General features: G+C 54.0%; 1 protein-coding gene and 2 non-coding genes across 5 annotated transcripts; all 3 read left to right on the forward strand.

Moving 5' to 3' along the window:
- Nucleotides 1-53: 53 nt before the first annotated feature.
- TBRG4 (transforming growth factor beta regulator 4) lies at nt 54-10,058 on the forward strand. Of its 3 annotated transcripts, none has more exons than XM_061198358.1 (12): nt 54-119; nt 697-830; nt 2,344-2,808; nt 4,797-5,120; nt 5,725-5,896; nt 6,175-6,332; nt 6,947-7,057; nt 7,821-7,965; nt 8,336-8,581; nt 8,775-8,886; nt 9,000-9,114; nt 9,765-10,058. In XM_061198358.1, the coding sequence occupies exons 3-12, from the start codon at nt 2,395-2,397 to the stop codon at nt 9,864-9,866; spliced, it is 1,899 nt and encodes a 632-aa protein (XP_061054341.1). In that variant the 5' UTR covers nt 54-119; nt 697-830; nt 2,344-2,394; the 3' UTR covers nt 9,867-10,058. The 3 variants fall into 3 exon arrangements, with proteins under 3 accessions (XP_061054341.1, XP_061054339.1, XP_061054340.1); XM_061198356.1 differs by having other exon boundaries at nt 59-161; XM_061198357.1 differs by lacking the exon at nt 54-119 and adding an exon at nt 294-414.
- On the forward strand, nt 5,422-5,558 carry LOC133097067 (small nucleolar RNA SNORA5). Its single transcript, XR_009701943.1, has one exon. It is a non-coding gene; the product is annotated as a small nucleolar RNA SNORA5 (small nucleolar RNA).
- On the forward strand, nt 5,946-6,080 carry LOC133097066 (small nucleolar RNA SNORA5). The gene has a single exon (XR_009701942.1). It is a non-coding gene; the product is annotated as a small nucleolar RNA SNORA5 (small nucleolar RNA).
- Nucleotides 10,059-14,799: the final 4,741 nt, after the last annotated feature.

Genomic DNA, 14,799 nt, shown 5'->3' on the forward strand with positions numbered 1-14,799 from the left:
GCGGCGCGCCGAGTGACGTAAAAGAGCGCGCCGCGCAGCGTGGGCCGAGGGCTGTGCTGGGGCGTATGGAGGTCAGGCGGGGCGCTGGCGGCGGCGGCGGCGGCGGCGGCGGCGGCGGCGTAGGTCTCCGGGCCGGGGGAAGAGGGTCCTGAGGAGCCTAGGTCCTGAAGGCATGGGGGCGTGGCCGGGAGAGGAGACCGGGAGGGCGCACTGGGACGCAGGGGGTAGGGGTGGGGGACGGGGGGCACGGGGGTGGGGGCGGGCGCAGTTCAGAGCCGCGCCTGCTCGTGCGCACGCGCCCTTTTCCGAGGTCCCGCGTGGCGGCCTGCGAGACCCGCACTGGTCCTCCGCACTGTCGCTGGCTGGCCTTCGTGCAAGTCGTTCTCTTTCTGCGTCTGAGGGCCGAACTTCTGGGTTGGTGTTTCCACAAATCCCAGTTGGGCTTCTGAACTTGCTTTCCTCGCTAGCTCGTAGGACGGTCTTTAGTCGGGAACGTTTTCAGTGCTTCCCCGCCGTTGGGGCTCTGTGGATGGTGGATGTTACGCTTGGGCCGGTGTTCCTCCTCTCTGGGTCTCTTGCTTTATGTACAGTTACTCTAAGCTTTCTACAGCTGCCAACAGTGAGCTCACGTAGAAATAAAATGTCCCAGACCAAGTATGGGAAATCGAAGGTCAAACACGTTCTCTGCTTTGGCAGGAGGGAGGCCCAGGTTATAACACCTTTTATCGTGCCCCGGCGGTGTGCCTTACCCAGGTCATTTATTCACGCTGGCGAGCAGGACAGAGTTGTTAAAAGCAGCTGCATCGGGATATGTAACATTCTTGGAGAAGGTAACGTTTTTTGTCTGGGTGCGGGAATATGGAGGTGATTTTCCGAGCCCTATGAAAGGGGGTTAAAAAACACGAGGCAGCAGGCCTTGCCCTGCCCTGCCAAGGTGTAATGAAAGTGCAAGGCCTGTTTAGAATGAGGGTGTGTTCCAGGGAGGAAAAAGAGGTAAAACTGGGAAGATAGTTCTGGGCCATGTTGTGAAGTGCTTTTTATGATTGGTTCAGGAGGTTTGCTCTTAGAAAGCATGTGTGTGTGTGTGTTTAGTAGGTCGGTGAGTAATAGTGTAGGTTGATTTGGGGAGGCTCACTCACACGTCTATAAGTATTAAAATAATATCCACAGAAGCTGTGGGATGTATATATGGATTATATGTCCAGGGTTTTCCATGAGTAGTCTTATTTAAAATATTCTGTCTCATTGTCTCCATAAGTCAATAATTTTTAATCCTGTGTACTTTTAAAAATTAAAAAAAAGGTGGGGGGCTTCCCTGGTGGCGCAGTGGTTGAGAATCTGCCTGCCAATGCAGGGGACACGGGTTCGAGCCCTGGTCTGGGAAGATACCACATGCTGCGGAGTGACTGGGCCCGTGAGCCACAACTACTGAGCCTGCGCGTCTGGAGCGCAACAAGAGAGGCCACGATAGTGAGAGGCCCGCGCACCGCGATGAAGAGTGGCCCCCGCTTGCCGCAGCTAGAAAAAGCCCTCACACAGAAACGAAGACCCAACACAGCCAAAATAATAATAATAATAAATTAATAAATAAATAAATTTAAAAAAAAAAAGGTTGGGGGGAACGCTGTTCAAGCCCTGTGTGCAGAGACTCCCACTCAAGAGGTCTTGGGTCAGGCCTGGGATTCTAAGGTGTTGAACCATTCCCTAGGTGATTCTACAACCAGGACTGGAAACCCTCCAGCCCAAGCTGTGATGCTCCTAAGTCTTGATATTTGGTTATATTATGTACTGAAACAGAAGCCCTCTGAGATTTTTGCTTCAGAAAACGCCGCTGCATGCGCATGGTCGGTCAGGAAGGAGAGGTTTGGGCTGGCTTATGGGGAGTGTGGCTGTGACTCTTTTTTTTTTTTTAAATAAATTTATTTATTTAATTTTTTTATTTTTGGCTGCGTTGGGTCTTCGTTGCTGCACGCGGGCTTTCTCTAGTTGCGGCGAGCGGGGGCTACTCTTTGTTGCGGTGCGTGAGCTTCTCATTGCGGTGGCTTCTCGTTGCGGAACACAGGCTCTAGGCGCACGGGCTTCAGTAGTTGTGGCATGCAGGCTCAGTAGTTGTGGCACGCAGGCTCAGTAGTTGCGGCGCGTGGGCTTAGTTGCTCCGTGGCATGTGGGATCTTTTCGGACCAGGGATCGAACCGTGTCCCCTGCATTGGCAGGCGGATTCTTAACCACTGCACCACCAGGGAAGCCCTTGTGACTCCCTTTCATTTGTCTGGTTCATCTGTTGTGTTTGGAAGTCGGGAGCTGCCTCTGCACCACTCCTTTCTCTGTCCTTTTTCTCTTCAGGGCTTTGGAGTCACTTGCTAGGAGGCTTCTCTCCCCGCCCCCCGGGCTGCCATGGCTGCTCGGCTGGTGAAGCGATGCACGTGCCTCCTGAGGGAGGCCACCCGTCTGGCCCCTGCCGTGTCCCCGGTTGGCCAGCTCACACTCGCCCGGGGAGCCCAGAAGCTTCTGACTCCCTCGGCTACCTCATCCAGCTCCCGCCTCCCAGGTCCTTTGTCAGAGCTTTTGGAGAAGGAACAGGTGTTTACTCCCTACCCTGAGCGCGAGGAGGTGGACCAGCTCATCGAGAAGGCCACCAGGCCAGAGGAGCTCCTGGAGCTTCTGGGTGGCGGTCACTGTCTGCACCAGAACCACGCCGCCCTCACGCTCATCCAGCTCTCTCGCCTGCTGTCTGAGAAGCCGAAAGACAAAGCCTTGCTTATACAGGATGCCCGCTTTCAGCAACTTCTCCATCTTGTCAACAGCCAGGTGGGTTCGAGAGCCCTTCCTGCAGGTTCAACAAGCAGAAAACAGCAGAGGCCCCGGAGTCCAAAGCATCCAGTCACTTTCCGGGTGTAGACAGGAGCTCTGCTGTGTGTTCAGGCCCTCCACGTCCCGTGGTATTTTTTCATTTTGTAGATTCCAAAGTACTTTAATGTGTTTCTTCTCTTTTTTTTAAATTAATTTTTATTAGAGTATAGTTGCTTTACACCGTAGTTTCTGCTGTACAGCAAAGTGAATCAGCTATTCGAATACATACAACTCCTCTTTTTTGGATTTCCTTCCCAATTAGGTCTGCTTTCTCTTTTGTTAATCCTCACAGCAGGTCTGTTAGGTGAATATTTCTGTCCTCATCTTACAGACAAGCCACGCAGACACAGTAAATAGAAGCACAAGGATCGAGCACGGTTCTTCTCAGTGCATCGGGGGCTTGCTTCCCCCCTCGCCCTGCAGTCTTGGCTTGCATAGCCCCCACTCAGTGTCTGGCTGATGGGGGGATACACTCTTGAAGCTGGAGGAGATGAGGGGTGATTAGCGGAGGATCTCAGAAACTTGAGCTGGCCATGGGCGTTATCTGATCAGGTGCTTAAAGGTGGAGCGTGGAGAGAAGGGACCTGTGTGTGGCAGGGGTTGGGGGCAGGACTCTACCCAGTTTGTGTTCCGTGTGAGGAAGGACTCCCTTCATGCAGACCCTTCCCGTGGCTCCGTGGGGTCTGCTGGAGCCAGAGGGCCTGGGGCGCGGCAAAGAGGTACAGACCCTCACCCTGGCTGCTCCAGAAGGGCAAGACCCTGTGTCCACTTGTCAGGGATGATGAGGAGGAGACTGACAGCTCAAGGAAGGGGTCACATTAAATGAATTTTTTCAAACTGTAGGTTATGAAAGTGTAGTAGAAGTGGCCAAGTGTTTTTAATGAAATAGAGTAATGTAGAAAACAATTCACAGGTAGTAAGGGAAGTGTTTCGTGGAACTTTTTGTCTTAGTTAAGTGTGTGTGTGCGGGTCACAGTACAGATTTACTTCTTACTGAGAATATAACTCAAAAATTAAGTAGATCTCTTCTTTTTCTAAGACTATAATTCTAGTTATTCACTGAACATTTTACACACAAATGGAAGTAAGCTTTAGAGACAAGGCTGGACATTTGGAACAAAATTACAAAATTGTAATTACAAAATTACAATCACAAAATTATATTGTAACAAATTACATTGTAACAAAATTACAAGCTAGTAATGAACCAGGAACAAAGTACTTAGAAACGTGAGTGGTGAACAAGATTTCTTTTAAAGAGCCCTCCTACTTCTGGGAAATCTGTAGAAAAAGCAGGAGCCACTGGGGGCTCATGTGATACTGAGATCAAATTCATACTTTTTTTTTTTGTTTTGCTGCACCACGCAGCTTGTGGGATCTTAGTTCCCCAAACCAGGGATTGAACCCGGCCCCTGCAGTGGAAGCACAGAGTCCTAACCACTGGACCACCAGGGAGGTCCCAATTATGAGGTCCCAAGTATGAGGGCATACTTTTCTCCTTCTGCCCAGCCTTTCACACAACAGCTTTTCTGTTTGCCCCTCATGTTGTGTGTGGGATTTCAGCTCCCCCTCTCAGCAGTGCAGCCCCATTTCACAGATGAGGGCTCAGGAGACTTGCAGAGTGGCGGAGTTAAGAGCCTTAGCGCAGCAGACAACAGAGCCCTGCTCAGCTACCGCACACTGCCTTCCCTGGGGGTGGGACCAGAGGGCTCCGTGAGTGGCCCCCGTATTCCTCTGAGGCCTGGAGACGCGCCCTGCAGGGGGCGCTGTGGTGGGCCTGCTGGCCCAGACAGGCTGTGAGGAGCAGCCTGGTGCGCCCGTTAAAATGACAGGTGGGGAGCTGCCTCTAGGGAGGCAGCCACCAGCTCAGAGCCTTGGCCCGCTCTGAAACAGCACAGGGTCAGCAGGGTCCCAGGTGTGACCTTGCCTGTGTCCCCCCCGCCCAGATAACTGCAGTCTGGCATGGGACCCTCGTGAAGCTGCTCCGGAGCCTCTATGCGCTGGGACTTCCCGCCACCTCCAAGGAGCTGCGATCGGTGGAGCAGGAGGTCCGCTGGCGCATGCGCAGGCTGAAGTACAAGCACCTGGCCTTCCTGGCCGAGTCCAGCGCCACCTACATGCAGGAGCAGGGCTCCCGGGAGCTGCTGGCTGAGCTGCTTGTGCACCTGGAGCGGCGCTGGGCAGAAATCGATGACAGCCGCATGGTGGTGGCCATGATGATGAAGACAGGGCACCTCTCCGAGTCTCTGATGACCCGCCTGGAGGACAAGGTACTGGGATCGAGAGCCCTGGCAGCTTCTGTCCGGAGTCTGGGGCATGGCACTGGAGGGACTGGCGCTTCAGACAGCTGCAGGCAGCTCTCCGCACCCACTGGCTCCTCCGAGGATCCAGGGGGTGCAGAGCCTGAACCCCACTCCTTTGTCTTCCTCCAAAATGCATCTTGCACGTAACCTGGAGGTGGCATGGCCGGCAGCTCCTGAAGTGTGTCCTGGGCCACCCTAGTGGCTTAGCCTCTGGCTAGTGCTTCCTAGAGATACCACGCCTGTCCCCCCCCTGCTCCACCCCCAGCCCTGCAGTCAAGTCAAATTCAGCCCCTGTTCCCGTGGTAGCAGGGGCTGGCCCAGATGACTGCCACAGCAAGCTCCGCAGCTCATGGGCCCCGGGTCCCCTGCCCTGGGACCTGGGGATAAGTTTGGCTGCGGACATGGCGCCCCGGTCTGGGGGCTCCCTGGGGTGGGAGTGGGGGCAGGCCCTGCACAGATGGGGCCTGTGTTTAGTAAGCTCAGGCCCAGTTACTGTCTCGCAGGGCCTGCACCGCATGGGACCCCTGGCCCTCGGGCCATCGAGCTGACCCCTGCCGGCTGTGGTTGACAGTGCCTGGAGCTGGTGGAGCAGTTTGGCCCTGAGGAGCTGCGGAAGGTGCTGGTGACATTGGCAGCTCAGAAGCGGCGGTCGGTGCCCTTGCTGCGGGCCATCTCTTACCACCTGGTCCAGAAGCCCTTCCCCCTGACGAAAGGCATCCTCCTGGACCTGGCCTACGCCTATGGTGAGCCCTGTGCACGGAGAGCAGAGGGGGGCGGGGGCTGAGTTCTGGCCGCAGCTGTGTCAAATTCGGTGCCTGCCTCACCCGTGGCGGGCACTGGCCTAAAAGGCTGCCACAGAAACACTGTGACTCACGGGCCCTGATCCTCTCTGCTGGGCCTCAGGGATAAATTTGGTTACAGACACCAAGCTCTTACTCCTTGAGACCAGGGTGGGTGGCGGGGTGGGCCTGAGGGTGGCTTGCCAGTCCTCACCAGTTAAATCTCAGGCTCTGTCCCCAAGGCAAACTCGGCTTCCACCAGACGCAGGTGTTCCAGCGCTTGGCTGCAGACCTGTTGCCCCACACTCCTAGCCTGACGTCCAGCGAGGTGGCCCGCTGCACCAAGTCCTTTGCCTTCCTTAAGTGGCTCAATCTGCCCCTGTTTGAGGCCTTTGCCCAGGTGAGCTGGGGTGCAGACCTGAGGCCTGGCTTTGAGGGCCTTCTGTGCCTGACCCCCTGCTTTAGCCAGCTCCCTGGTCGTTTCATCAGGGAGGCCCCTCCGGCCTGGAAGCACTTCCTGGTGGCAAACATGGAGTCCTTATTCTGGCTTATTTGGAGAGAAATGATACGATTTAGTAGTGAAAGAAAATGTAGTTGAAAACGGTTTCTTCCATTCTTTCACCAAACTTTGTAGGAGTTTTTGTCTGTCTTTGGGTAGCTGTGTGGGGAGCAGTGTAGACAGCGAGGCTGAGAATCCACTCAGAACTCTCCCTAAACTTCCAGCTGCCCCAGAATGGAGTTGTGAAGAAAGAGGATGTTTGCGCTTCGGTTTATGTGCAACAGGTTGAAACTGTGTTTGTAGGCTGAGGAGTATTTCTAAAGCTGTTGTCAGCGGCCTTTTGTGTGTGTGATTGCCTCTGGGAGGATAGGGTCTGGCCCTCTGCCCACTGCCCTGTGTAAATTACCCCTTGGGGCTGGGAGCTCGTGAGCTCTGGGGGGAGGGCCAGGTCTGCATGGGGCACTGGCCACCGGGCCCCTCTCATCCGGCCTTTCTGTCCTACCTGACCGGCCCAGCACGTCCTGGACAGAGCCCAGAGCATCACTCTGCCACACCTGTACAACATGCTCCTGGCTTTCGCCCGTGTGAACTTCCACCCAGAACGGGAGGATCCGTTCTTCAGCCTGGTACAGTCTTCACGCCCCCAGCTCCTACACTCTCGCTGCCTCGGATGCTCAGCCCTCCTCAGAGCAGCTCGGGACTGAGTGGGAGGGAGGGAAGAGACCGGATTTGTGCTGAGGGGCCCCAGGTAGGCAGTAAGGAAGAAGGTCCGGCATGGGGGCGTGGAGGGAGTGGCTAGAGCCAGGCATCCCAGGGATTGTCTGGGGACCAAACACGCAAAATCCAGCATGGCAGCCAAGAGTCAGGAGCGCATCCGACGGCTCGCTGTGCAGTAGGGCTGGGGGGCCCTTGCTCTTGCTTCCTAGTGCTCCCTGAATGCCCTGTTGGGGCTCAGAGACCTCAATCCACTTGCAAGGGTGAGAGCGTCCTGTGAGTGGACTGGGTATGACCCTAGGGCCCCGTGGTGGGCACTGCCCCAGCCGGCCAGCTGCTTCCTCTTTCATAATCTCTAACTCCTCTCAGGGCCAGAAATACCTCCCCTGTGCAGGAGACGTGGTTTTGTGCCATAGGTCCCTGCCAGTGGGAGGGGCAGCGGGGGGAACCCAGCTGCTGTCCAGATTGGGCCTAAGGGATGAGGAGGGTTTCTGGTACCTTCCACCAGGGGTGCCCCAAGCCTGACCAAGAGCACCTTGGCCAACGTTGCTCCCCATCACCCCCTTGGGCCTCAGCGTGGCCAGGTCATAAGGCAGCTCCAGCTGCTGCCCGCCCAGGGATGCCTGCGGCCACTGAGCAAACCTGCTTTCCCCACCCCACCCCGTCCTTGCCCAGGTGCATGAGAAGCTGGGGTCAGAGCTGGCCGGCCTGGAGCCAGCCCTGCAGGTGGACGTGGTGTGGGCCCTGTGTGTGCTGCAGCAGGTGCTGGAGGCCGAGCTGCAAGCTGTGCTCCACCCCGAGTTTCACACCCAGTTTCTAGGTGAGTGGTGGGGGGTATTCCTCCCTCTCCTGAGTGATGGCAAGCCCACTGTGCATCTCTCTCCCCGCCCGCCCCCCGCCCCATCCCAAGTACCGCCCCAGCCTTGAGCCAGGAGGGAGCCTGGGAGCCTCGGGGCTCCGCTCACCATCGGGGAGAGCGGGCAGGCCCGGGCTCACCCAGCATCTGCTCCTCTGTCCGCTCCTAGTGGGTGGCCGGCAAACCCTCTTCCCGCTGCTCCTGACCCAGAGTCCAGGGGGAGACTTGGGTGAGGGGTGCCTCTGGCTCTCCCACCTGGCCCCCGTGTCCCTCCATCCTCTTCCTCCTGGCCCTCCACCAGCCCCTCCCCTCTCACTCCATCCTCTCCCGTTAGGTGGCGAGTCCCCAAAGGATCAAAGCACCTTCCAGAAGCTGCTCCATATCAATGCCACTGCCCAGCTGGAGCACCCCGAGTACACGGGCCCCCTTTTGCCAGCCTCAGCCTTGGTCCCCAGGCCCTCGGCCCTTGACAGGAAGGTGACCCCCTTGCAGAAGGAGCTGCAGGAGACGCTGAAGGGGCTGCTGGGGAGTGCCGACAAGGGCAGCTTCATGGTGGCCACGCAGTATGGCTGGGTTCTGGGTGAGGGGCCCTCCCCTTCCCCTTCCCCTTCCCCTTCCCTTTCCCCTCCCAGCAGTCCCATCTGGGGACTGTTCTAAACCTGCCCCCTCTGCTCTCCAGGGTCTCTGTTCATCCGTCGTAGGGGCGGGGCTGTCAGCCCAGTTGGACGCCAAGGGACAGTCCCCAACACGTTTTCATTCCGTGCTCTCCCTAGATGCTGAGGTGCTGCTGGACACCGACAGCCAGCTCCTGCCCCTGAGGGCCTTTGTGGCCCCTCATCTTGCCCTGCCTTCTGGCAGCCAGCCACCACCCCCGGGGGCCAAGAGGTGAGCGACCACACAACCCTTGGGGGCCACATGCACTTGGCTCCTCAGCATTCCCTCTTCCCTCCAGGGGCCTGGGAGAGCTGTCAGCACCCACAGCGCCCCTCTCCCTGCAGGCTGGCCTTCCTGCGCTGGGAGTTCCCCAACTTCAACAGCCGAAGCAAAGACTTACTGGGGCGCTTCGTGCTGGCCCGGCGCCACCTGCTGGCCGCCGGCTTCCTGCTGGTCGATGTGAGTATCTGTTGGGTGAGGGGTGACTGCACAGGGAGAAGCCCCCGGCCCAGTCGGGTGATAGGAGGAGCCAGTGCTCACGCGGACCCCAGCTCTGGAGGTCAGCAGTGTTGGGATTCCCCATTCACATGTGAGAAGAGGGAAGCTTGAAAGGGTGTATCTTTCCCAGCGTCACACAGCTTTTAAGTATCTGATGCCGTAGGCACTGTTCCCACCTCCACAGCCAGGGCCTCTTAGGGGGGGGTAAGACCAACCAGGTGCCCAGGCCTGAGTGCCGACGTGTGCCTCATCCAGGGCTCTGCTGTGCTCCGGCGCTGGGGCCTGGCTCCAGCTGTTCACTGCAGAGACTTCCGCCACGGGAGCAGGCTGTCCTGTAAGGGGCCACAGAGTCACATGAGTGACTCTCCTGTTGAGTTTTTTGTTTTGCTTTTGGTACAACTTTTAAAATCTAGAGGCTGTTCTTGGTCCCGTGTAGTCGTGGGCCCCTGCAGCTCTGAGCACTGACCAGGTCAGGGTCTCGTCCCCACCCATGCTGCGGCAGCTCCGTGGGCTTTTCTTCCTTCGGGATTTGGAGGCCGGGGGTGTGGTGTGCAGGGCAGCAGGCGGGACAAGGGTCCCCGCCTGCTCTGACTTGTCTCCTGCCTCCCCAGGTCCCATACTACGAGTGGCTGGAACTCAAGTCTGAATGGCAGAAGAGCGCCTACCTCAAGGACAAGATGCGCAAAGCAGTGGCGGAGGAGCTGGCCAAGTAACCTGTCCCGTAGCAAGGACTGTGTGCCCAGGGGGCCGGACTCCCCTGGAGGCCTAGCCACGAGCACTGGGTGGGCCAGAGGTGGCACGCTCGAGGACAAACCTCAGTGCGGGACCTTGGCCGGAAGTGGGCTGGTGGCCAGCATCTCTGAGTGGCAGGTCGTTCTGTCATGGGTAATAAATCTTTAATCAGCTGCCTGTCTGCACCAGCTTCTCTGCCAGCCACGGAGGACCCTTCTCGTGTACATTCATGCACGGCTGGCCTGTTGCTCAGGGCTGGCAGTCGGCCCCAGCACAGGCCGAGTCCTGCAGTGCTGAACCTCGGCGCACGAGGACCTTCCCAGGGGAGGCCAATTGGGTTTTCAGTGCATGGCTTGGGGTTCTAATCATGGCGTGGTTACTGATGACAGTCGTCCTGGGAGGTCCCCTCCCATCCGATGCTCTTGGGTGAGTGGGGGACCCTGACGGCCTACAGTGCCACGTGGCATGAGGCCAGTCACTCAAAGGAGGCACTGGCTCTGAGGAGAAGATGGGCGTGCACTTGACTGACACAGGGGCCAGAAGAGACCCCTTGCTATCCTTAAACCCGGACCAGAGTGCCGTGGTGTCATGCTGCCATTGTGGGAACCGTCTGCCTGTGTAGCCCGGGCCCCTTCACCACACCAGCAGCAGCGCCCCCAGATGCTGGAAAGAAATAGGCATTCTCCGGATTCCCTGGCCGTCTAGTGGTTAGGACTCCACGCTTCCACAGCTGGGGGCCAGGGTTCAATCCCTCGTTGGGTAACTAAGATCCCACAAGCCACGCGCATGGCCAAAAAAAAAAAAAAAAGAAATAGGCTTTCTTCCAGTCCCTCACAGGAGACTTTGCTGGGGACAGGGCAGTGTCATGTGCCTCCAGCAGTACAGAGTGGAGAGAGGCTAGTGTCAGTGGAGCTGAGCAGAGGAGAAGGGCCATCTCGCCCCTGTGGGCCCCCATCCCAGCTGTTCCCCGCTCCCTCCAAAGCGGTCCCTCAGAAAGTGAGTCACACAGGCATCGGGGTAGAGGGGGGAACCATAGGGCACCAGCTCACAGGACATGGGTCCTTGTCATTTGCACAGGCTGGCGGGGGTTCTTCACCCAGAGAGAAGGGCAGCCAAGATGGCTTTCTGAAGCTGCTGACTCCAAGCCCAGGCAAGATGAGGGAGCAGGGAGGGCACTCCAAAGTGAAGGGCCGGTATGGACAAGCGTGTGGGTGCTGAGCCAGTTTGCGGGGGGCGCCTCTGGGAGCTCCCACTGGGGAAGGAGCCCGTCCTATTCACCAGGATCTCTGGCTTCTATCTGACATACTTCAACGGGTTCTCTGCGGTTGTAAGAAACTACAGTGGGCCCTTGTGCCCCTACCAGTTTCCCCAAAGGTGACATCTTGTAGAACTCTGGCACATGTCATGCCAGGACACTGATGGGAATAAAGGTCCACATGCAGGACGCGTGCATCACCACCAGGACGTCTCATGTTGTCCGTTACGCTCATACCTCCACCTTGTTCTCAGCTAACCAGCAACTGCCAACCTGTCCTCCATTTCTGTTTCGTCACTTGGAGGATGTTCTATAGAGGAATCATACAGTATATAACCTTTAGATACCGGGTTTCTTCACGGGCACCGTTCTGTGGCGTTTCATCCAGTAGGTCCTTCCTTGTTACTGCTGTTAGACTGATTCAGCCCTGTGTGTGGGTGTTTGTGTAAACCTAAGCTTTCATTTCTCTGGGATAAGTGCCCGGGAATACAGCTGCTGGGTCGTATGGGATTTATATGTTGTTTAAGAAACTGCCACAGTGTTTGCCGGGGGTGCTGTCCCATGTTACAGTCCCCCCAGCAGTGTGAGGGGCAGTGAAGTCCCGCACGTCCCTGCCAGCCCTTGGTGTTCTCAGGGATTCCTGCAGCAATTCTGGTGGGTACGGAGTGATGCCTTTTCACTTGCATTCGCCTAATGGCTAGGGATGCGGAACACTTATCTAATTTTTTTATTCTAGTCATCTTGGTGGGTATGAAGTGCTATCCCATTGTGGTTTTGATTTTCATTTCCATGATGACTAATGATATCTTTTCATGTGCTGATGGCCTATTGACATAGAATTTTTGGAGAAATACCTATTCAGATCCTTTGTCCAGTTTTCAATTAGGTTGTCTTATTGGGTTGTAAGAGTTCTTTATACGTTCTAGAAACAAGTCCCTTATCAGATAAATGACTTGCAAATATTTTCTCCCATTTTGTGGGCTATATTTTCACTTTCTTGATGGTGGCCTTTGAAACACAAAATTTCTAAATTTTGGTGAAGTAGAGTCTCTCTCCCACAAGTGGGGGCTAAACAGAAGGGAGCCCCGCCTCTTAGCCACACTTGCCTGGGGTTCAGCTCCAGCAGCGGGTATCTGGGGGCAGGATAAGAAGTGCCAAAGCCCTTCATCCCCCCAGGGTAGGGGCAGGGGGTGAGGGGCCCTGTGTTTTTGGCTGCACCACTCTGCACAAGGTGGATTCTCAAATACTCTAGACTCTTTTCTTCATAAATTTGCATAGATTTATTTATTTATTTATTTATTTAGGCTGTGCCACGTGGCATGTGTGATCTTAGTTCCCCAGCCGGGGGAAACCCATTCCCTCTGCAGTGGAAGCACAAAGTCTTAACCACTGGACCGCCAGGGAATTCCCAGCATAGATCTTGAATAGCTATTTCTTCATCTATTTGCCCTTCAGACCCTTTCCAGGAGCTTTAAATGTTTGCCTGTTTTATAATTTTCACCAGTTTTCACTGGGTAGCTGGTCAGTGGAGTTACTCATGCTTTCATTCTGAAGTCCATCTGCTTTTTACTTATTTTTCTTGCCTTATTGCAGGGGTTAGAACTTCCAGTACTGTTTGAAAAAAGGGCAGGGGAGGGGAGCTTCTGTTGAGAACAGGCATCCCTGCCTTGTTCCCAATCTTAGAAAGCATTCAGTCTTTCACCACCAAGGGTGATGTTAGCTGTAAGGCTTTTGTATATGATTTTTATCAAGTTTATTTTAACTTGCTGAGAAGTTTTTTTTCTTTTAATCTGAATGGCTGATGGGCTATGTCAAATGCTTTTTCTGTATCAATTGATATATAATTTTTCTTCTTTAGTCTGTTGGTGTAGTGGGTTACATTGATCTTCAAGTGTTGAACCACCCTTGCATAGCTGGAATAAATTCTACTTGGTCATGATGTATAATTCTTTTTATACATTGTTGGATTTGATTTGCTTATATTTTAGATTTTTTTGTGCCTATGTTCATGGGAGATATTGGTCTGTAGTTTTTGTTTGTTTGTTTTGGGTACTATCTTTGCGTGGTCTGGGTATCAGGGTATTTCTTGTCTCCTAAAATGAGTTAGGAAGTGTTTTCTCCTATTTTGTGAAAGAGATTGTCTAAAATTGATGTTAATTCTACTTTAAGTACTTGGTAGAACTCCAGTGAAACTATCTGGGCCTGAAGACTTCTTTGGGGAAGCTTTTTTTTAAGTTACAAATTCAATTTCTTTCATGGTTTTAGGACTATTCATATTATCTATTTCATCTTGTTTGAATTTTTGGTAGATTTCAATTTTCAAGTAATTGTCCGTTTCTTCAAAGTTGCTGAATTTATGAGCATTAAGTTGTCTGTAGCATTCCCTTAGTATCCTTGAAATGCCCTCAGACTCTGTAGCCCTGTTATTAGTCAGCATTCTCCAGAGAAACAGGGCTAGCAGAATATATGAGAGAGAAAAATGTAAGTGGAGATTTATTACAGGAATTGGCTCTGCAGTTATGAAGGCCGAGAAGTCCCATGATTTGCATTTCTCAAGCTGGAGAACCAGGAAAACCATAGTCATTGGTATAAATTCAGTCCAACTGCAAAAGCCTGAGAACGGGGAGGGGTGTGGGGTGGCGTGTCACTGGTATCAGCCCTGGAGTCCAATGTCCGAGGGTAGGAGAAGGACATCCCAGCTCAAGAAGAGAGAGTGAATCCACCATTCCTTCATCTTTTTGTTTCTCTCTGACCCCACCCCAGCGGATTGGCTGATGCCCACCCACATTGGTGAGGGCAGATCTCTACTCAGTCTACTGAATTAGATGCTAATCTCCAGAGATGCCCTCACATACACACCCAGAAATAGCATTTAATGGGCTAACTGGGCATCCCTAAGCCCAGTCAAGTTAACACATAAGATTAACCATCATAGCCCCCATTGCATACTGGTCATTTGTGTCTTCTCTATTTTTGTCCATCTTGCAATTTTATCAATTTTCCAAAGAACTCCTCTTTTTTGTTTCATTGATTTCCTCTGTTGTTTTCCTGTTTTCAGTTTCATTGATTTCTGCTCTTGACTTTATTTCCTTCTTTCTGCTTGTTTTTGTTTATTTTGCCCTTCTTTTCCTAGTTTCCTGAGGTAGGAACTTAGACGATTGATTTGAGACCTTTCCTCTTTTCTGATGTGCTGTAAATATTCCTCTTAGCACTGTTACCTGCAGACCACATAATTTGATATTTTGTATTTTTATCTTCATTCAGTTCAGTTCTGTGTTTCTTAAAAATTTTTCTTCTTCTAGATGTGATTTTCCTGGTTGTTGGGTTCTTCCCTGATTTCCCCGGTATGATGGGTGATTTTTCTTTTTAATTGTATACCAGACAGGCTATTATGGTCAAATTTTTAATTTTAGCAGGCAGTCATCCTGTTTGGGTTCAAGATGCAGGTCCTGGGCTGCTTTCATGGCCTGCGGTTCTAAGGACAGTATAACATTCAGGGGCTTTCTTGCACTGTGCTGGTCTCGTGCTGCTGGGCCCTGCTGGTGCTCTCGAATGGGTGGGAGGCACTTCCTAGGCTGGACCATCCTGTGACTTGGGTCGGGGACGGGGTGTTTTCCTGGGGGAGGAAGCCCAGCTTCCTGGGCTGAAAGCCTGCCATG

The sequence above is a fragment of the Eubalaena glacialis genome, chromosome 8, assembly GCF_028564815.1.
Source record: "Eubalaena glacialis isolate mEubGla1 chromosome 8, mEubGla1.1.hap2.+ XY, whole genome shotgun sequence".
NCBI lineage: Eukaryota > Metazoa > Chordata > Mammalia > Artiodactyla > Balaenidae > Eubalaena > Eubalaena glacialis.